This window comes from Clupea harengus, unplaced genomic scaffold, assembly GCF_900700415.2.
Source record: "Clupea harengus unplaced genomic scaffold, Ch_v2.0.2, whole genome shotgun sequence".
Taxonomy (NCBI): Eukaryota; Metazoa; Chordata; class Actinopteri; order Clupeiformes; family Clupeidae; genus Clupea; species Clupea harengus.
In genome coordinates this window covers 1-20976 of record NW_024880459.1, presented here as the reverse complement: position 1 = coordinate 20976, position 20976 = coordinate 1, and the positions used below count along the sequence as shown (strand labels likewise).

Below are 20976 nucleotides of genomic sequence, written 5' to 3'. Positions count from 1 at the left end.
CCAGATTTCATTCTGAAGAGGTGCTTGGCTGATTTTTCATCAGTGATTTCACTCTCAAGACTGGGATCCTTCACAGAGCCGTTGACATGCTGGGAGCCAGTGGTCAAGCTATGAGAGTTGGCAGTCTGCTTATTGTCTAAACGTATTGCTTTCTCAAGTCCATTTAAATGAGCCACAAATGTAGATGTCTGCTGCTCCAAAGATGTTAAGCTCAGAAGGGCTTCATTAAACTGTAGGAAGGGGAAACGAGATTCACAAATAGAGATTTAAAACAGTATGATAAGAAAGTTGAACTCTGTACAAAAGTGTATTTCAGACTTTTAAAATATAATGAAATAAATGCAAACACTTTCAATGTGTATCTGCTCCAGTCCAAAGCACTGGTGTGTACCTCGTCATTGTTGGCCTGCAGTAGATCTGATGTCCAGCTTGAATGCAGCATGTCTGAGTGCATAGTCTTACTCAGCTCAAGCCAACTATGGTCTAATTCCTGTGATGGCAAGCAATAAAAGCAATCAAAACCAGACACTGTTAACATCAAAGAGTCTATTGCACACTATTGCAATGTGTGAGTGTGTGTATGAGAGTTTTTTTGTGAGTGTGTGTGTGTGTGTGTGTGTGTGTGTGTGAATGTGTAGTTCACCTTAAGGATCTTTGAGTTGGCTGCCAGGTATGTCTGACACTGATGAACCCTGCTCTTGGAATGGTCCAGTTCCGAACACAAACACTGTCCCCCACAAGCACATAACCAACGTGTCATAAAGGAAAGAGAGACAAAAGAACCCTGAGCAAGATACATGACTACAGAGCAGCTGATGCACAGGTGGAGGCCAACTCCAAGACACAATGTACACCTAATAATAAATGAACTCTCCCTTACGCTGCGTGCGTGTGTGTGTGTGTGTGTGTGTGTGTGTGTGTGTGTGTGTGTGTGTGTATGTGTGTTTGTGTGTTGCTGTGAGGCCCGCTTACCTGGATGTCCCTGAGCACCAGGTTGGGGTCTGGCGGGCCGCTTGTTTGTTTAGGGCTGAGGGTGACCCTGATGTGCAGCTCCTCTAGTTGGAGCCACTGTTTCTGCAGCTGGGCTCGTGTGTCCCGCACGCACGCCTCATACTCAGTCTGTAACCGCTGTAGGCAGTGAAGGGCCTCAGTCCTGCACACACGCACACACACACCACACGCAAACAATGTTGTCCACCCAGATAGAGAGGAAATAACAGCCACACAATCACGGTGTCATACTGTGCTAAAAAGGCAAGATGTTTGTGAAGCTCAGTGGAGATAAAGTAGAGTAGATGTATAGCCTTTATTAAGTAAAAAAATATGTGGTCATCAGTGGTCACAAAAACAGGACTCAAGTCTGGACTGCATCTGACTATGAATATAACAACTCACATTTCATTTGCGTTACATGAAATTACATGAAAAGGTAAGTTCCTAAATAAAAAGGCATTTATTCACTCTCTATGCAGGGCCAGGGACAGTACCAGAGGTGATGGAACAGTTCATGAAAAATCAACAGGAGACCCTAATGCAAAAAATTACAGAGCTATGACTGTCCTGCCCACATTAAAAAACACATTACTAGAAAAGACACAACTGCTGTTTGTTTTCACTGTTGCCACAGAAACGTTAAAATGGTCAGTTTACGCAATATCCAATAATGTAATAAATCTAATCTAATACATATTTTAAGTTATGCAAGTTGACAATGTATTTGTCATATTTAAAGTTGAATGAGCCAGGATGTTTGTTTTAAAGTAGGCTTGACCATGCAATGTGAAGTTATAGGCCTCTTCCTATTCATTTAGACAGGACACTAATCTTTTAGGATCAAAATAATTGCCCAAGAGCGGTGCCAAAATTCCTGCCAAGTGAACAGACTCGCCTCTGACGATTTTGGAAGAGATACAAAAAATTATAAAATAAAAAGTAGAACAAATTACTTGTCATTTTAGCACAGTATTAAATGTACTTACATGCTGCCACCTAAAATAAAGTACAAATATATCTACTCAACAATTTGAGAGCAGAAGAGGGGTAGGGGTACCAATGATAAGAAAGCTATGTCTGAAAACTATTGGACATCAGGATGTAAATTAGAGTGCAGATGTTCAACAAACATGAGGAGGAACACTGAACAATCCCATCCTAACTACCCTAACAGCTCAAGGAACACTGAATAATCCCTTCCTAACTACCCGTACAGCTCAAGGAACACTGAATAATCCCATCCTAACTACCCGTACAGCTCAAGGAACACTGAATAATCCCATCCTAACTACCCTAACAGCTCAAGGAACACTGAATAATCCCATCCTAACTACCCTGACAGCACAAGGAGGGGTGACTTTTAAAGGGAAACCAAATGGTCAGGTTTGAAAAGTAAGGTCATTATCTTTACCTTCCTTCTAGGTATATCTTTATATCTTTGATCCTATCTCGTATGGCATCCTCCTTGTCCTCTTCCTGTTCATGTTTCTCCTGCAACAGCGGGTCCCAAAGGATATCGGCCGTCTGGATTGCTTTTGATAATCTCTGTCCAAAACAGTAATATAACGCAGGTCACAGTATGTGATGGAAGTCACCAGTGAGAAGGTGTCTCGCCCACTTAAAAGTGTGTATGACTGCCAACAAGGCAGTGACTAATGACTACATTACAAATCAGCTTCTGCCACATTCCATTATCCAACTTCACAGCATTACCATGTGCCAGTGCTTACAAGGAAGTGATAAGACCCAAGATGGGAGTGGTGTCACTCTCAGTCCCATGCCCTTTTCTGGGCAGGATGGTGTAACTGACCTCCAGCCTGGAGATGAGGGGGAGCATGCTGAAGGTGGCATAGGTGTGCTGGGGCTCATGGAGCAGGGAGAGCACCAGACAGTCAGTAAGGGCCTGGACAGCAGGGACTGCGTGCCCTGCAGCTCCCCATCCAGGCATGCTGAAGTTTAGGAATTTAGGTCAGACATTTGTTTATTTTCAATTACTAGAGAGGAGTAAGGTCATTTTAGAATATACTGCTATATAACAGAATACATTCTTTGTAACCTGATTCACATTCAAATTCAACAGTATTTTGAGGCTCACCCTCTCTGTGTATTCGTGGCACTCTTTGTTGCCATCACTATGTGATTGTGCGTCGAAGGATGTATTTCTCCCTGCAGATCATATGGAGACTGGCAGGGAAATGTACAAGCCAATTAATAGAATTCTGTCACAAAAAAATAACAACAGCAAAACACAGCCTCCACCATGTGTAATGAATAGAAAACAGGATGTATGTTGCTGATCAGTGACAGAGGCTCACCTGGTATTCATGGGGTTTGCCACTGGAGTTACTAAACCTAAGAGCCAGGATCCAAAGGCCTACAGCTAGGCACAGACCTGCGGCCAGCAGCACCCTGCCCCCCACCTCAGCCAGGCCCAAGTAGGGGTGCAGGGGAGACTCCTCTTGCACCACCAGCCACAGAGCGGCTACCGGGACAAGGCAGGACCATGCTGGCCTCCACCCCCTGCGTCCAGTCGTACATGAACACAAACACGAACCAGGTAGGAGGAAATCAGTAGAGGCATTTTTCAAAGCGCGTTGAAGTTTTATGGCTTATGACGTTTTCTGCATTAGCAATGTCTTCTTAGAATTATGCATTTCACCATCACACGGAATCACCTAAACTCAACTTACAACACACTGTACTAAGCACATGCTGCGTATTTGCTATTGGGGTGTGTGTATGTTATCTGAGAACAGCCACGAACGGCGTTGTAGCATATGGGAAACAAAGCAGACGGTGTTCTACTCACTCGATCTGTGCCGTCATTCGTCCTCCCTGTGCTTTATCCCCTTTAACGTCCATCCGATATTTAGCACTTCACCTCCTCACCGCCATCTGCCATTGACTGTGTCCATCTGAGGCATTAGTGTGGTGTGTCTGACTAGAACTACTGCTCTGCTCCACAGATCATCCTCCGATTAAGTGAAGGAGCTGGACCGGCCCAGCTTGCACAACCTGTTCTGTTGGTTGATTAAATCCATTGTGGCTAAATGTTGTCTTTTATTTCTTTGTTTTCTGCATTCCTGTGCTCAGGAGTGTCTGGAATGCACACACATGCCCAACCTGTCCCTCACACTTCACTAAGTTATTTTAAGAGGTGGCACCTAGATCACAAATATAGCTGTCAATCACACCTGTTCATACTGTAAGTATTTGGTTATCAGGACTTTGATCTGGTACAAGTAGTACTGATGAGGTTCTAAACTGTGTACAAATTGCTCTTTTAAAAGATTTTTTGCGGATTATCCACTTGTATTTTAAAATGGAATAGATTACCTGTATTGTTCATTTTAAGTAAATATATTCAACAGAGTTGTGAATCCCAATTAAATCCATCACAATCAGTATTTCATTTAGTCTTCCCTGTGACATTCAAAATACAAAAACCATGAAAACGGCAAGCAGCTGAGACAACTCGTGTTTCTAAAAAAACATCTGTTTAATTTTCAACACAAATTACAACAAGGATGAGTTCACTTGGAAACAAGGACAGGAGTACCTGTACAGGAAAGTCATAATACAGCTATTTCTTATTTTTACATTGTACAAGTCCTTTCTGACAAACTCTCTTCTTATAAATATTCAACAGGAGTTTCCCTTTTGGGTAGCAAGGGGATGGGAATTTGAAGATGAGATGATGGCACCAGCAGTCAAGTGCATCCAACCAAGTCATTTCAGAATATCAAGACAAGGTGTACACTACCCTGGAAAAAAAAACAATATGCCATCCAGCATTAATCAGACTCAAACTGAAATGAACTACAACGTGATAAAGAAAATCTCTTTCATCAGTGCAGATGAACCTTGTAGCCGGTTTGCTGCCTTCTACTCTTTTGATGGGTGGGACGTGTGAGTCTGATCGGTGGTGACTGATTTCTAAAAGACTCCATCAGAGACTACATCAGAATTCCTCATGACTCTTCTCAGAGAGCAAGCTCCACATCCATCCAGCCGACTGCAGGTCCTTGACAGAGGAGGAGTTATAATTTATGGTTGTTATCATTTATAAAAAAAATATGGAAGTTTGGCCTCTCATGCAAGCATTTTGCTTCCAATGCTCAGTGATCTCTCGAATACCCAGAAACAAAAAAACATGCCCATGATCAGTCTTTTTTGGATTTAAATCTAGGATAAGATTATCGTAAAGAGGAAGAATGGAACCACAAACAGCTTGCACTTCCTGTCAGACCTTCTGCCTTCTTTGTGCCCAAAGATGCCAACCGAGAACAGGCCAGTGCTACATGTTGTCTGGTATTGGCATGATGTTGAGTTCAACAGCACCCGGGGCCTGGTAATGATGAACAGCAGGTCAGAGGATCAGAGGATAGGTCCAAAAGAGCCAGTGATGAGCCGCCTTTGGAACAGCTCTGCCAGAGCCCCACCAGATCAGGGCCGGATCCATTCCATTAAGCGGGTGTTGCTGATGCATCTGGAAGTCCTACCTGGCATCGTATGAGTCACCTGGCAACCAAAGCTGTGCAAGTTTAACCACCATCTCATCCACTGGCCACTTTGCCCTCTTCCAGTTTAGCAGCTTGCGTCTCAGGATTTCTTGGAGAGCTAAGAGCGCTCTGGATGTCCAAGGGACGTCAGGCCCACGCTACTGTGTGTCAGTGTGTCTGTCCACTTCTCTCCACTTCTGTTCAGTTCAGGGTAGGAGCTTTCTGTGGTAGCGGCTGCATGCTGTAGACACGGTCAGTCTAACGGTCTGACGGCTTATGTGAATGTGGTTTAGGTGTGTGTTTGGGCTCTCAGTCTTTCTGTGCATTTGATGCGATTCGTTTCCTGGGGGAGGAACACTCTGTGCGTTATGTGTGTGTGTGTGCGTGTGTTTGTGTGTAGGTCCATGTGCGTAGATCAAGGTTTGGTGATGTGGACCTCGTTGGAGCCGTTGGTAGTGGTGGTGATGATGTACTGCGTGGTGGCCGGCTGCTCCATCGACTCTGGGTGCCCCTGAGCCCCACCGGCAGCCGCACCGCTGGGCTTCCCCTCCAGTTCTGCCTGGCCCTCTGAGATCACATAGCGAGTCTGCACACACACACATAAACAGCGCACCAATGAAACAGGGAATACGTCAACCATGTGTATTTACTCTTCTCAAAGACACCAGTCCCCTGACAATCCCCTGGAACAATGTGTACATTGCACTGCGTCTGTGGTCGGTTCATATTGTCTGTTTATATAAGAAGTTAAAAGGTCACACTTTCACTCACCGTCTTCACCTGACCGCTGTTCACACCAGTCCCTGGGGTACTGGCCTCTGCTATCACATACTGCGCATGAGGCAGCGCCATCATCTGGATCTCTGAGGCTGGGGGCACACACACACACACACACACACACACACACACACACATACACACACACACACACACACACAATTAGAAATGTTACCTACATGAAAGGTCCAGTATAATCTAATATCAATTGCTTTTGCACAAATGCATCAAGCACACCATAACATCCATATGCCTTGTGTCTTTTTGTTTTATGTCATGATATCGATATGACTTATTGACACCTATCAACACAGCAAAAGAACTATTTCCCCTTTTCAGTCTTCTTCTTAATCCTTGACTTTTGGCATTGCATGTCCCTGACCTTGAACTCTGGTAGAAAACATACAGCAATCGTAAAATTAAATATTGTTGTAGTTGTAACAGGCCTAACAACTTCTCTCATAAAACCTTACCAAGTGATTAAAGTGAGACCACAGGTAATATAAGTGGTCTTGCTAGCATTCTGTAGCTATGGCAGTTTAGTTTATCATGGTTCATGTTACCAATTCAAAGTCATATGCTAAAACTGGAAAGAGGTCTATAATTACGATCCTAGACTCCATTGAACTTCAGAATGTGGTAATCATTAAGAGTAGTTCAACTTACGGTAACTCCTGTAGTTCCAGTTGCTGGGTAGATAAGTATGCTGAACAGTCCCTTGCACCTGATTGGAGGAGGTCTGTAGCGTGTGACTCTGTGCCAGGGTCACAGGGGTCAGCTGGGTGGGGCTAAGCTCTTGAGTGGTCTGCTGAGAGGAGGGGCTAAGAGGCTGCCCAGATACCTGCTATCAGTATAGGTTGACAGAACAAACATGTTGCCGGCGGGTATTCGTGTGAGAACGCAACAAACATTTTCAAATTACACTGATAAGATGATGAGCTAACACCTTTGAACTTTAACAGTAGTAAACTATCTGTTTCATAGGGGAGATCCGAGAAAACAGTCCATAATCACTGTAGATACCGTCCTAGATTCTGGACACATGAGTGAGAAAATAAACTTGCTCATTATTGACCAAGTAATTTGGAGTTCCAGCTGTTTTATCTCGTGCAAAAATACTGGAGCTTTAGATTGTAATGTTGTTTAGAACGGTGCATAGTGAAACTAGACAAAGCATGTACATGGTGTGAATAGTTGATGCAGTGCTGTGTGATTCAGAGATGAGCTTGATCGGTGTGAGACGTGGCTGTGTGGCTCACCTGTGTGCCTCCCTGGACAGAGCCGCCCGTGGGCTCACCCACCTGGATGTGCTGCACCTGGATGGAGTGCTGGCTGTAGCCGTGGGGGTCGTGCAGCTGACTCACATCCACCGTGGAATGCTGGGAGTGGGGAGAGGAAGCCTGGACAGGACAGGAAGAAAAATAACATTTTAATATTAAAAAATAAAATGTTTCTGCAAAGAACTAAAGAGGTGTCTATTTCTGTTGTGTGAGAGGAAGGAACGCCTGTTGACAACAATAATTGTTTAAAAAAAATGTATTTAAAAAAAAGTCTGCTTCATATCTCTAACTGAAGAAAGAGTGAGAGTGAGAGTGAGAGAGAGAGAGAGTGAGAGAGAGATACATACCGGGGCCACCTGCACCACTTGCAGTTGGATATGCTGTGGCTGGCCTCCTGCAGCTGACTGAGACACAGGGATGTACTGGATGCGCTGGTAATCTCCCTGTCCCGGCCGGTAGTCTGAACCCAGAGTCTGAGACAACTCCGTCATGGCCTGGGTCAGCAGGTCTGTGGTCTGGAACACATACAACCAAGCGGAGTTATTCATTATTCAGCACAATCCATTGCAGGCTATGCTTAAGAAAATGTTAACCAATGCTGGTAGGAGACCCCAAGAGCAAATAAACATAAACAAATAAACAACAACTACAAAACAGTATAGATCATGATTCTAAACTTGTGTGTGTGTAAATAAACTCTATTTCATAAAACTGTCATAATCATGCCATGTACTGTAGTGTTCTTCATACATTATTTCTAATAATAACTTTCAGTAATTGTTATGACCGCTCATAAAGTTTGAAGGTAGGAATAGCTTTTTGGCACGTGACATAGGCTATGAGTATATCTTACATTATGAGAGCCGTCTTCATCATTACCATCAATGATAAAATTACACAATTAAATCTGTGAGTGTTAGCGTGTCTCACCACAACGGCCTCTGCAGTGGTGCTGTCGGTGGTGATGACTGCAGGGGTGCTGCTGATGACTGCCGTGGCCATGGGGGCCTGGATACTGTTGGCCATTTGGGCAAACTCTGGGTGCTTCTTACGGATGTGCTGAACCATCTTAGTCTGCAGAACAAACAAACAAACAAAAACAAAATCACATACACAGATAGAACACATATCTCCCATAGTAACGGCAGCAACCTGGGCCTCTTTCCTGTCCTTTTGGGTCTGTCTTTTGATTTGGGACAAAAACAATCTAAATCTGTCTAATCTAATCCTATGGGGCAAGCAGCCACATCAAAGTAAACTGCCCATTTTCGCCACTGACAGGCCCATAATGTTATTATAAGTGTCTGACAATCTACAGTCACCAGTTTATCTTTCTCTTCTTTTTGTCTAGTCCGGAAGAGCTAATAACTGACATTTTCTACAGTTTCTTAAGCTATTGAGGTAAACAGACACAGGTCTATTTTCCTAGGGATCCTTTCCATATTGTCAGATGTGCATACAGATGTATGGGATTACTATGATGGCGCAACTCACTTTACTGCTGTACTGCTTGGCACAGTGTGGGCAGCAGACGGGCGCCGTGGCGATGGTGCCTGTCAGCTGGGTGTGTGTGCTTAGCATGGGGTCAGGCTCTCCAGGGCCGGCTGGGCGGAGCTTGCGGATACTGGGTGGAAGCTCCGCCCCTGGGTGGTTCTTCAAGATATGTGCTTTTCTCTTACTAGCACTTTTATACACCTGCAGCAGAATGCACACACATACACAGAAGATGATGATTCACACTCTGAGGGAAACGTTTAGCTGTGGTACTTGGTACAACATTTTTTATATCAGATCAATTAATTTCACATGATGACAGGTCTTGTTATGGTTAACTATTTACACAGCCCTGCAACATTTTCAAGCTGGACTCTATATAGTTTTTATCAATGAAATGATTCAGTTCATTTTAAAATATCGAGTTCAACTGCAAACAGACTGCTGGTATCTTATTGGACTACGCTGATGTTTTAACTGGGTTTTTGATCTGCTCTATATGGAAGGGTGTGTGTGTCTGACCTTGTCACAGTACTGGCAGAAGTAGTCCCTGTTGGGCTTAATGATGGGCAGTGTGAGTTCAGGCACCTCCTCAATCCGCATCTCTGGGTGACGTTTGGACAGGTGGTTAACCTAAACAAATGCACACGCACGCGCGCACACACACACACACACACACACACACAAACACACACACAGATTGAACGCTCAACACACAGAGCAGAGAGACCATATTGACCCATGCCTAAGCGCTGAGGGCCACGGGGACACGGGGGCGGAGGAGAGGGTGGAGTGAGTCGAGTGCTTTACCAGCATGCCCCGGCGACGGAAGCCCATCATGCAGAGCCGACACTTGAACATGAAGCTCTCAAAGTCGGTGGTTGGCACCTTCTGCTTAAGGGCTTTGGAGCGGTGACTGCGGTCCGCTTTCTTGGCCTCGCGCTCGGGGTTGTGCATGCGCTGCATGTGCTCACGGAGTTTATCTTTCCTCTGATAGAGAGAGAGAGAGAGAGAGAAAAATACAGTGAGTGATTCCAATCTCATTCTTCTCATCAATCCCACCTATTGACATCAACATCTACTAAGTACCCACTCTGTCTGAAGATCCTTATGTTTTTTGTTTTTTGAATGATTTACACAACATGCAAGGATTTCTGTGTCCTGATCCAGATATTAGACAAGTGAGCTGCTCTTCACCTTGAACTGCTTGCCACAGACGGAGCACAAGAAGTCCTTGCGGTCGGAGTGGCGGAGCATGTGCAGCCGCAGCTTGTCGGGCCGGCAGAAGGCCTTGTCACACTCGGTGCACTGGAAGATCTTCTCGGAATGGAAGCTGCGCACGTGCTTCTTCACCTGAAGAGGGAGAGGAACGCACACTTTCAGAAGGGAGCAGATGTGGCAGCTCAACAGCGAAGGGTCAACTGGTGTACCTTTCCCCACACCAGAAACTAGTTAAAATGGTGAACCAAAATCAAGTTAGTAGTCAGTCATTAGAGATCACCATTTCCACAGAAGATTATAAGTGTCCACTGCCGGGTTTTGAAATGTTTTCCAAAACTCTTTCATAGGCATTGATTAAGATGTGGCAGTGATGTGACTTCATGTGATAATAACAGAAAGTGTGTGATTTCTATCAGTAGCCTATGTTTGTTGGTATACCTGAATGAAGTCGGTGAAGCTCTTCTTGCAAGAGGGGCAGGAGAAGCATCCGTCCACCATATGGATCCTGACATGATCTTTGAGCAGGTCCAGTCGGTCGAAGGAGTCTGTGCAGAAGAGGCAGGCGTAGGTGCGCTGCTCGGCATGCAGCTGCAGGTGGTCGTCCAGCGCCCCGCTGCTCAGGAAGCCCTTGTTGCAGACGTGACAGGTGAGCGCGCAGGAGTCGCGCCCATGGAAGCGCATGTGCTGGTCCAGCTTGTCCTTGTCTCGGAAGGCCTTCCCGCACTGGGAGCACTTAAAGGGCCGGAACGACTTCCTGATGAACAGGTGCTGAAGCGCAGCATTCTGCAAAAAAGAGTCGGAGTCAGTCTCCCGGGAAACCAAAGAAGAAACCAAAAGCCTGCCAATGGATGAGGAAAAAGGGCACTACAGACTAGCTTGTGGGAGAGTGTAAGGGGTTCCAATGTTGACAGCCCTTGGTTTTCTGAGAAAGTAATGGTTTAGCATCCCCAAGGCAACTGTGTGCTGACATTTGCCTAAAATCTGGACGAATACATGAAGCACAGACAACATTCCACCGAGACGGGGGAGCAAACAGATGCAATAGAGAATGGAGGGGAAGCCAATGTACAGTCAAATGTCACACGGACAAGAATCACATCGTGCCGTGACCTCAACTTTGCCTCTCTGACCCCCTCCAGGCATTTCGTACCTGCAAGTCAATCTTTTAGGAGAGCCATTTTTGAGGGAGAAACACACACACATACAACATTGTGAAATAACTCTAAGTCACTAGCTAAGACAGGCTATTTCAGGGTGCTAGCATGGCACAGGGGGGCAGAAAGGTCATACCCGTATCCTACGGGCTCGCCGCATGTCCTGGGATGTGAGGTGGGGGTCTGGCTTGACTACAGGAGTGGGGTCCTCCTTGAGGTGCTCCAGAGGGTCGTCTGGTGGGGGCACTGTCTGGTCACTTTCCCCATCTGCTGGGGGCTCAGCGCTCTCCGTCTGTGGCTCCAGCCTGCCTTCCAGCTCTGAGTCAATGGCTTCGGGCCCAAGTTCCACCACCTTCAGCCCATTCAGGGCTCCATCTGTCCTGTCCTCATAGGACAGCTTACTTCCCGGGAACACCAGCATATCCTGCCGCCATAACAAAGTATTAAACACGTCAACCGACACAAAGAAATAGGCAATACAGGATAGACAGAGAGTGATCTCCTCAAAGAGCATCATTTTTATGAAACCTGACACAAAGATACTAAAGATCCATTTTTAACTTGTTTTAGAGAAACACTTCCTCCCACCACTGATTACGTTTTCAGACTTGGTACAGCTCAATCTGCATTAGCTAGATCACAACCATAATACACATCCAGTCATTACTAATTCAAAAAATAATTAGCTTATTTTTCCCTTATGCCAATGCAAATTCCCTGTTAATAAAAAAAAACGACTTCAACTAAATAAAAACGAATTAAAGTGCTTCAAAGTTCTACCAAATGATAAATGACACAAAACAAGACATATTTATGGTAGAGTATTTAGGTCATTTTTTAACTGTTTTACACTTTAAAGTTTGATACCCTTGTCTTCTCCACACTCTCTGCAGGGGTCTCCAGGCGGATGAATTTAGGTGGTCGCCCCGGTCTTCTGCCGGTGCCAAATCGCTTCCGACCCCTCCCTCGACTGCGTCCCTTTGGCCTGCAACACAGAAAAAGGATGAAGATAGGCCAGGAATCCAGCTGATCTTTATATAAATACGGATCATATCATGGATCATATCCTGAGGCCAGTTTACCTATTGACGAGGTCCAGCTTGTCGTCGTGCATGTTGAGGTGCTGCTGGAGTTGCTCAGAGCTCATGAAGCGACGGTTGCACTCGTAGCACGGCCAGTTCTTCTCCTGCTCCCGCAACACTGAGCCACAAAGACAACAGCTCACGTTCACACATAGTCCCACAGCTCACGCTCACACGTAGTCCCACAGCTCACGCTCACACGTAGTGCCACAGCTCACGCTCACACATAGTCCCACAGCTCACGCTCACACATAGTCCCACAGCTCACGCTCACACATAGTCCCACAGCTCACGCTCACACATAGTCCCACAGCTCACGCTCACACATAGTCCCACAGCTCACGCTCACACATAGTCCCACAGCTCACGCTCACACATAGTCCCACAGCTCACGCTCACACATAGTCCCACAGCTCACGCTCACACATAGTCCCACAGCTCACGCTCACACATAGTCCCACAGCTCACGCTCACACATAGTCCCACAGCTCACGCTCACACGTAGTCCCACAGCTCACGCTCACACGTAGTGCCACAGCTCACGCTCACACATAGTCCCACAGCTCACGCTCACACATAGTCCCACAGCTCATGCTCACACATAGTGCCACAGCTCACGCTCACACATAGTGCCACAGCTCACGCTCACACATAGTGCCACAGCTCACGCTCACACGTAGTCCCACAGCTCACGCTCACACATAGTGCCACAGCTCACGCATAGTGCAGCGACAAAGTAAAAATCCACTCACCACACATACACTACAAAAAAAATTATCACTTTTTAAGTATTAAAAGAAGTCTCACCTTTTCTTTCCTCTTCTGTTACATCATGAATTTTCTGACTAACAAACTCTGCATATGAAGCAGCATACCACACCTAGCAATGAAGAAGGTATCAGTCAGTGACCAAAGGAGCATCCAGGAACTAAACATTACAGGCAGAACTAGGGTGTACCAATCACAGCAGGTTTTAACCATTATTAGGCAGTCTACCCCTCACATAACAGATTAAAACATCTAGCTTTGGTCTACCAGTGTCATTCTAAACCAACTGAACCTCTGACCTTGAGCTCCTGTTTGGGCTGGATGTTCTTTATGGTGATGTAAAAGATCTCGGAGCCATACTGGTAGGCCACCAGGTTCTGCTCCAGATGATTGAGGGCCGGTCGGACAAACATCATCCAGTTACTGTGGTCCTCATCTGACAGGTCCAGCCATATGTCCTCACTTTTGTCTCCACCTTTATCAGAGTCCACTGCGTACATCTGAGAGTTGATGGAGGGCAAAGAATGTGAGATATTAAATACAATTTACAGTAATACAAATAGACGCCTACACAAATACTTCAGTTAAACCATTTAATTTGAGCTCTCTACTCCACAGACAGACCTCGTCTAACATATTCAAGCCATAACATCTACAGTGTGCCACATCAAATCAAAACATTTCATTCAACAGCGATATCATCTGTTTTTAACTGCAGGTTGCAAGAACAGATGATATACAGCGTGAGAACACTGCCTGTTTTCACTGCAAGTCTCCTCAAGTACCGATAAGAGTCTGCTCCCACCCTCAAGTCAAGGTTGAGGCTAGATGTGACATCAGCACTTGATGGTATTTTTTTTTTTAGTACCAAAAGCTTGGTGGAGACTCAGTCATGAATCAGGCTTTATTCTTGCAATGATGCATCAATTGAGAGAGGAAGGCTTCACTCAAAAGATTCACCTATGTCTCTGATTAGACATGGAAACAGTCCAAGTTTAAGTATCCTACATAGCATAAGGGGTGTCACCCCATAGCTCCGACCTGCCATGAATATGTATCAGTCTGCTACCTCTGAGATGGGAAGTTTCACACAGTTGGTTTCACAGGGGAAATTTGATTTGCAAATGTCTCAGAGGGCTGTATTCATGGGGGTGGGGACATAAGGAATACACATATAGCAGGACATTTTAACCTAAGTCCAATTAAAAGCAACAAATACAAATGGATATAAGTTTCATTGGATTATTGATTATTGTCAATCATTATTAACTCTGATCCTTAATTCTGATTCGCAACTCCTTCACACTTGAAGACAACTGGTCTAAGTTTGTTTTTGTAGTGTGGTGATGGTCAAGCTAACAACTTGTCATCCTCACTACTCATCTTTGGGATTTTCTAGTTGAATCAGCTTTGTGGGTGTGGGTTTTGCCCTCAAGTAGCCTTGGACTGGTTTCTAATCTTTCTTGCCCACATCAAGACGAAATTCTCCCATGGTTATCTTGAGATGTGTTTAGTCATATAGGTCTGGCCTTGTGTGACTAAGGTGGGTCAACTAGCCAATACAGACAGTCAGACACCGTCAGTCAGTCAGGGCCCGAGCAATTCAGGGTAACATTGAATGTGAAGTGGAGGTGAGTGAACGGCGGAGGGGATGACTTGCCTTAAGGTGGATGTGCGAGTCCTTCAGCTGGTTCTGCCGCCTCAGAGGACCCTCCACAGGCCCAAACTGCGTGCGCTTAGGGATGCGGCGCTTGGAGAAGACCCCGCCGACGAACCGGTCAATGTAGAGCACCAGGGGCAGGCTGGCACGAGCTCTCGACAGGACAGGCCGGTTGGGGATAGGGTGCAAGGGACCATGCTTCAAACACACTGAGGGGTTTGCCTTGTTACACTCTTCACACCCTGTTCATGGTGAAATAAAGATGGAGATGCATTCATGTAGGATTTGTGTTTCTCTTTTCAATGCCAACCTAGGTACTCTGCCATGTCTGTAATGACAATGTAAAAAAACATATTAACAAATGTTTGTTCCAAATGAGTCTGTTATACTGAGAAGCTAGGCTAAAACCAAAATGCCAAGCCATCCATCTCCACTGGAACATCATCAGAAACAAAATATGCATTTTCTGAGAGGAAGACCAGTTGTAAAACAGCTAAAATGCCATTTTGAAGGCAAGGGACCATACTTTGTGCCTCATATTACAATACTGAGCTAATAATAATTGCTCTCACTTGACATAAAAAAGAACTGGACCTCTAAAATAGTACCAAAAATACATGTTTAAATTAATAGAAAAATCGAACAATTAAAATAAAGCACCACTGAATTATTTGTAGCTTTATAGAGCTATTCAATTTCACACACAATCTTTCTGCTGGATTATAGTATTGCTCAAAATTCATGATAAATACAGCTGACACTCTGGATGTCATCTGGATAACACAAACTCTGAAGTCTGAATACTGTAATAATCTACATAACAAAGAGGTTCCCTTCCTTTGAGCTGAAAGTGTGCAACTGTATCAAATGTCATGGGAATTTCACAATTTTTTTGTTTTTTTTTGAAAGGTCTAAATGTCTCAGGCAGTAAAATTCCAAAAACCTCACAAGCCCCACTCACACTGACAAGATCTAATAAATGAGGCTTGAATAAAGTCAATACCTTGAAGATGAATTATGCACATAAATGCATGAGGAGAATAATGATAAAAGGAATGAGAGATTTCAACACGACTCACTGCTTTGTAAAACAATTAATCACAGAGGTACTGGGACAACACTTTTACCCATTACTATGATGATGAAATATAAGACAGTTAAGCCCCATCAAATTTAATACAATTAGGCCCCATCAAGAGCACCAAATACATTTTCAATGAGGTAATGGCCGTCGCTGTTTAATCCTACAGTAATTCCTCACAGTACAATGACTGCAGCTCTTGGCACTGACCACCCTATTGGGCATGCAGCCGCTCATGGCCCTGACCACTCTATTGGGCATGCAGCCGATCCTGACCACTCTATTGGGCATGCAGCCGCTCCTGACCACTCTATTGGGCATGCAGCTGCTCATGGCCCTGACCACTCTATTGGGCATGCAGCCGCTCATGGCGCTGACCACTCTATTGGGCATGCAGCCGCTCCTGACCACTCTATTGGGCATGCAGCCGCTCCTGACCACTCTATTGGGCATGCAGCCGCTCCTGACCACTCTATTGGGCATGCAGCTGCTCCTGACCACTCTATTGGGCATGCAGCTGCTCCTGACCACTCTATTGGGAATGCAGCCGATCCTGACCACTCTATTGGGCATGCAGCCGCTCATGGCCCTGACCACTCTATTGAGCATGCAGCCCGCTCATGGCGCTAGGCACTCACATAGGCTTTGAGGAGTGAACGGCTGTGGAGGTCCAGGCTCCCAGTCGTCAAGGTCTGAATCGTTTCCATCGTCGTCGTCATCATCGTCATCGTCGTCTTCCGAATCCACCGTGGAGTCTGTTGCCGCAAGAGGACTGGCGGCAGAGTCTCCCACACTCGTCATGGAAGGGTGAGAAACATCCATCTGTCCCTGGGATTGCGAATACAAAAAAATACAAAAACAATGAAAAAAGGCAAACCGCAAAATAGATCAGCAAATTTGATATGTTTGGCTGTTCAAATATTCTACACAGCAACACGACTGTTTTTTTTACGCACAATATTTCATGAATCAGTGCTGGCTCCGATTTCACTACTCTGAAGTCCATTTTGAGTCCATTGTGATGAATTTGTGGATGGGGACTGCAATTTAGGAGCACCCTCACCTGTGCCACAGGCTCCAGGATCGCCTGAGGACCATCAGCTACATTGCTTAAGACATGCAGGTTGGCGGTGTTCATATTTTGCCCACTTGGAAGCAGGACTGTCACCTTTAACCAGAAAAATACATTCAACATACAAATTCAAATTACTAATTTTTAAGGTAAAAAAAGGTTTATCTAAACAGGTCATGTGGATGCTGCATTCAACTGTTAAGGCTGAGTCACCTGCTGGGTGGTTCCATCCTGCTGGATGTATGCCACTTGAGGCTGGTCAGCAAACACTGCCTGGAAAACCAAATGTGTGATATGGTATGAAAAGAAGCCTGTATGGAGTGCATTCACATATTAGAAGAGGAGAGTACAACTCCTGCTCATGATGTACATCCAAGACCCATTTGAAAATGGTTTAGGCAATCCAGAGAGGCCAGGAGCTGCGGTTAAGTCTACTTTTTTTCTTTGACTTTGCTCCACCTTCCCATCCTTATTCCGAGCAATGGCAATTCCAGAAACTGCCCATCTATACCTGTATCCCAAAATATGGTGAATGCATGATACCCTTTACCATATGGCCAAAGTTCTCAGAGTCGTACCTGTGCCGTTCCATCCACTGGGTGGATATAAACCAGCGTGTGTTCCGCTGACTCCACAGAAGTGTAAGAGCTTCCATCTGCAGTATACACCACCTGCTGCTGGCCCCTGTCTTGCTGGTCCCCACTGTACACAATCTGGGCCACTGTGCCACCTTCAAAGTGCACCTTTTGGGGGGGGAAAAACTTTCAATAAGAACACTTTAAATGTTATGTGAATATTGCACCTGAGATCAGTTGGTATGAATAATGTATCAAATTAAGATATATCAAATACATGTGTGTATTTTCAAGCACAAATATAGGCTGCAAAAAGGGTTGTACAATATACAGTGGAAAAGACTGCACCTCCACCATACCGTCAGTCTAAGTCTAGTTGCATTTTTATTCAACTTTTTTGTCACCAGAAACGACTTATTACTGAGCCTTTAAGTGTTGATGCACTGGACATGGACACAGACCTGAGTGGCGTTGCCAGATTCAGCACTAGAGGTCTGACTCCACATAGATGATGACTCCTGCTTGGTTTCCATGACGACACTGTTGGAGGTTTTTGTGGGTTCCTTTTCACCCTCACCTAATTATGGCACACCTGGAGTAGGACACCATCCAGGTTGCAGATTGCTGAAAGAGACGCCTAGGTCAGAACAGAATCTCCTCTAATGAAGGGCTGTTGTTGTAACGTTACATTTTCAGTCTATCAACGTATAGGAAGTGCGGCGTAGATAAGGGGGTTGCAACAAATGTAGCTTGTAAAATAGAGAATACACAGTGAACGGATTCCTCATTGGGTGAGAATCTGATAGGGATATCGTGTTAGGTTCCAGTGAGGCCATCAGACATGTCTACCGATGTGACAACGTGGGTCTTTATACATGACATTTTGTCTGACGCTACTGGACAGCGAAAATGGTGATCAATGCGACCATTGTCTAACATAAATAATATGGTTTTATGAAGCACAATCTGAGTTTGTTGATTTGCTAGCTACTACTTGCTTTTCGCTTGACTTGGACCGGTATAGGTTGGTCACCACCGGCTAAGCTAGCCAGCTAGCTTGTAAAAGGCTAATCTATCTAGCTAGATAGAGAGTGGTTGGGCTCTGACACTGAAAATAACATGAATCGGACAAGTCACCACAGAAAATTCTGCAGTGGAGAAGTCAACAACCTCACTTGTCAACCAAATGTACAAGCTCGGCACTGTTCGCAAGGAACGGTCAGTCTAATAATTCTATGGGGGTACACGACAAACGCGGACGAAAATGTGCGTTGGGGCGCAGGACAAAAATGGAGTCAAAACTGCTGCATCAAAGCTCGGTTGTAATGATACCGTCGATAATTTAAACAGCAATACAAATGATTTTAGTTGTACATTGAGTGTTTTTAGTCTACCCCCCTATATTGACCCCTAAGGTTCTGAGTTCCAATCGGACTATACCACAAAAATCTACGTCGCTTAAACACGGGCATTTGAGGCGTCCCTATACCCACATTATCGCACATAACACAGGCGAGAGAGACAGCGACTCCGGACATCTTTGCAGCAAACCTATACAACGCGACCAGTATCATGTAATAATTTGGTGAGACACCAATTACATTTTCGTGGGACCCAAATATTGAGAATAGACCCTCCCGTCCCCCCTTGTAGGCTACTTGGGCCCAGCCCTGTCTATGCTGTAGAACAAGGAAGGATAGTCTCCATTTTGGGTGGGACTAAACAACAACAACCACATTTGAACAGATCTATAGAAAGCTACATCTTTCCATCGATACCAAAACAGCAGAAGACTACCAAGTCTAAACAAATACTTACAGAAAGATTAACTGGTGACGGTAGTTTAAAGTTGGTATGGTAATATTACCGCGTTTTGGTTAATTTAATGAAAACGTACAAGTGGATCTTACCTCAGAATGGTAGCTGCAGAGATGGCTGCATTGCATATATTAACATAATCTTCCTAGCAACACATGTGGACCTAGCGGCTGATTGGTGGTCTGTCGTGCTTCTGCCTTCAGCAACGTATGGAGTTCTACCTGTCGTGCTCTAAATCGACCATCATAGAAAATAAAAAATGTAAAGTTCATTTGGAAAATATTTTTTTGAGACTAACAACGATATTTGGTGTTATGCTGGTAATAACAATGCGCGCCTCGAAAGACCGGTCACGCTGATGACCAATGGGGGAAAATCCGCCATTTCTTTTTGACCAATCGGAAAAATGTGCACAAACACTATCCAATAGAACACCAATGTTCTTGACGATTTCGCAGGTGGTTCTTCTAAATCAGAACAGTTACTTTATTATGAGAAATAAATACAGCAACGTAAAGGACCCTTTGGCCTGGCTACATGAAAGTCCTTCACATGCACACCTTTGCAATTACTGTTACTCACTTCTTCTTTCTGAAAGTAGACTTGAATATGCTTTCTGAATAACTCGTATGTCATCACACAAAAAACCTTTAGATTATTAGATTAACAGAACATACACTACAGAACTACAGTGTTCAACAAGCTTGAATCAAACTTTCATTTGTATTTCATGGAAATGTATACTTACCCACCACGTAGGCCTAGGCTACCATTCATTTCAACAGAAACCATAGCCAGTAGGTGGTCAGTGCCATGTCATTCTCTCCATTTCATAGAATTGTTCTATTAAAGAACTCCAGCATCTTCTGATTTGCACCACAGCATCTATTTTTTCTTCTCCTCAACCAACTACAGTCTGATGTATTGTGTACATAGAGGCCTTCTGGCTCTTTTCTGGTCCTGGCTGGATCCTTCTCTCAAGACAGTGGTGGTCACCACTGTAAGGAATCTTCAGTTTCTTGCCAGTCTGATGCATCAAACAACCCTTCATGTAAATTTACATGCTTTATTGAATATAATGTTTTTAGATATACTAATATGCAAACACTTTATTCTAAACGTTTTTTTTGTTTGTTAGTATATTTATTTATTTTAAAAGTTTACCATTAGGCCACTAAATGGTTGCCAAAAATTGGCTTTGAATCATTAATTTGACATCATTTCCATCAATGATAGCCATTTTCAATATTAGTTATGTCTTCACAATATAAGTAAGTTTAATGCAAACTTGGTGATGTATTTTGTTCTGAAGAGGTCATTGAAATGTGTGGAGTGTGAGACTTCATATGAGGTAATAATGAACACACGCCACTCCTAAATGGAAGTAGTGAGTTTATTGATGTGTTTCCCCCCTGCAACCAAATCAATTTCAACTGGAGTCCACCTACTTCTCAACTGATGTATTCCACTTATTAGTTGTTGTCACCTCTTAAGCCAAT

General features: G+C 44.5%; 1 protein-coding gene across 6 annotated transcripts; it reads right to left on the bottom strand.

Moving 5' to 3' along the window:
* Positions 1–4478: 4478 nt before the first annotated feature.
* Positions 4479–20970, bottom strand: prdm10 (PR domain containing 10). 6 transcript variants are annotated; one of them, XM_042707014.1, is made up of 23 exons: positions 19570–20970; positions 18121–18283; positions 17663–17827; positions 17298–17357; positions 17076–17180; positions 16651–16840; positions 14932–15173; positions 13571–13771; positions 13311–13383; positions 12504–12621; positions 12289–12406; positions 11558–11845; positions 10706–11050; positions 10244–10399; positions 9857–10036; positions 9569–9679; positions 9047–9247; positions 8483–8626; positions 7900–8067; positions 7532–7672; positions 6939–7116; positions 6267–6364; positions 4479–6081 (listed from the first exon to the last, which is right to left on the bottom strand). In XM_042707014.1, the coding sequence occupies exons 2-23, from the start codon at positions 18190–18192 to the stop codon at positions 5911–5913; spliced, it is 3525 nt and encodes a 1174-aa protein (XP_042562948.1). In that variant the 5' UTR covers positions 18193–18283; positions 19570–20970; the 3' UTR covers positions 4479–5910. The 6 variants fall into 6 exon arrangements, with proteins under 6 accessions (XP_042562948.1, XP_042562949.1, XP_042562950.1 ...); XM_042707015.1 differs by lacking the exon at positions 19570–20970 and adding an exon at positions 19478–19565; XM_042707016.1 differs by lacking the exon at positions 19570–20970 and adding an exon at positions 19153–19471.
* Positions 20971–20976: the final 6 nt, after the last annotated feature.

What these genes read in the sequence shown, in the direction of transcription:
- prdm10 (XM_042707014.1), bottom strand. Translation starts at nt 18,192, where the DNA reads ATGGAAACCAAGCAGGAGTCATCATCTATGTGGAGTCAGACCTCTAGT. An exon ending in AAGCTGGACCTCGTCAATAG is followed by an intron (nt 12,407 to 12,503) that starts GTAAACTGGCCT and finishes TCTGTGTTGCAG; the next exon opens with GCCAAAGGGACGCAGTCGAG. An exon ending in TCTGCCAGTACTGTGACAAG is followed by an intron (nt 9,248 to 9,568) that starts GTCAGACACACA and finishes ATTCTGCTGCAG; the next exon opens with GTGTATAAAAGTGCTAGTAA.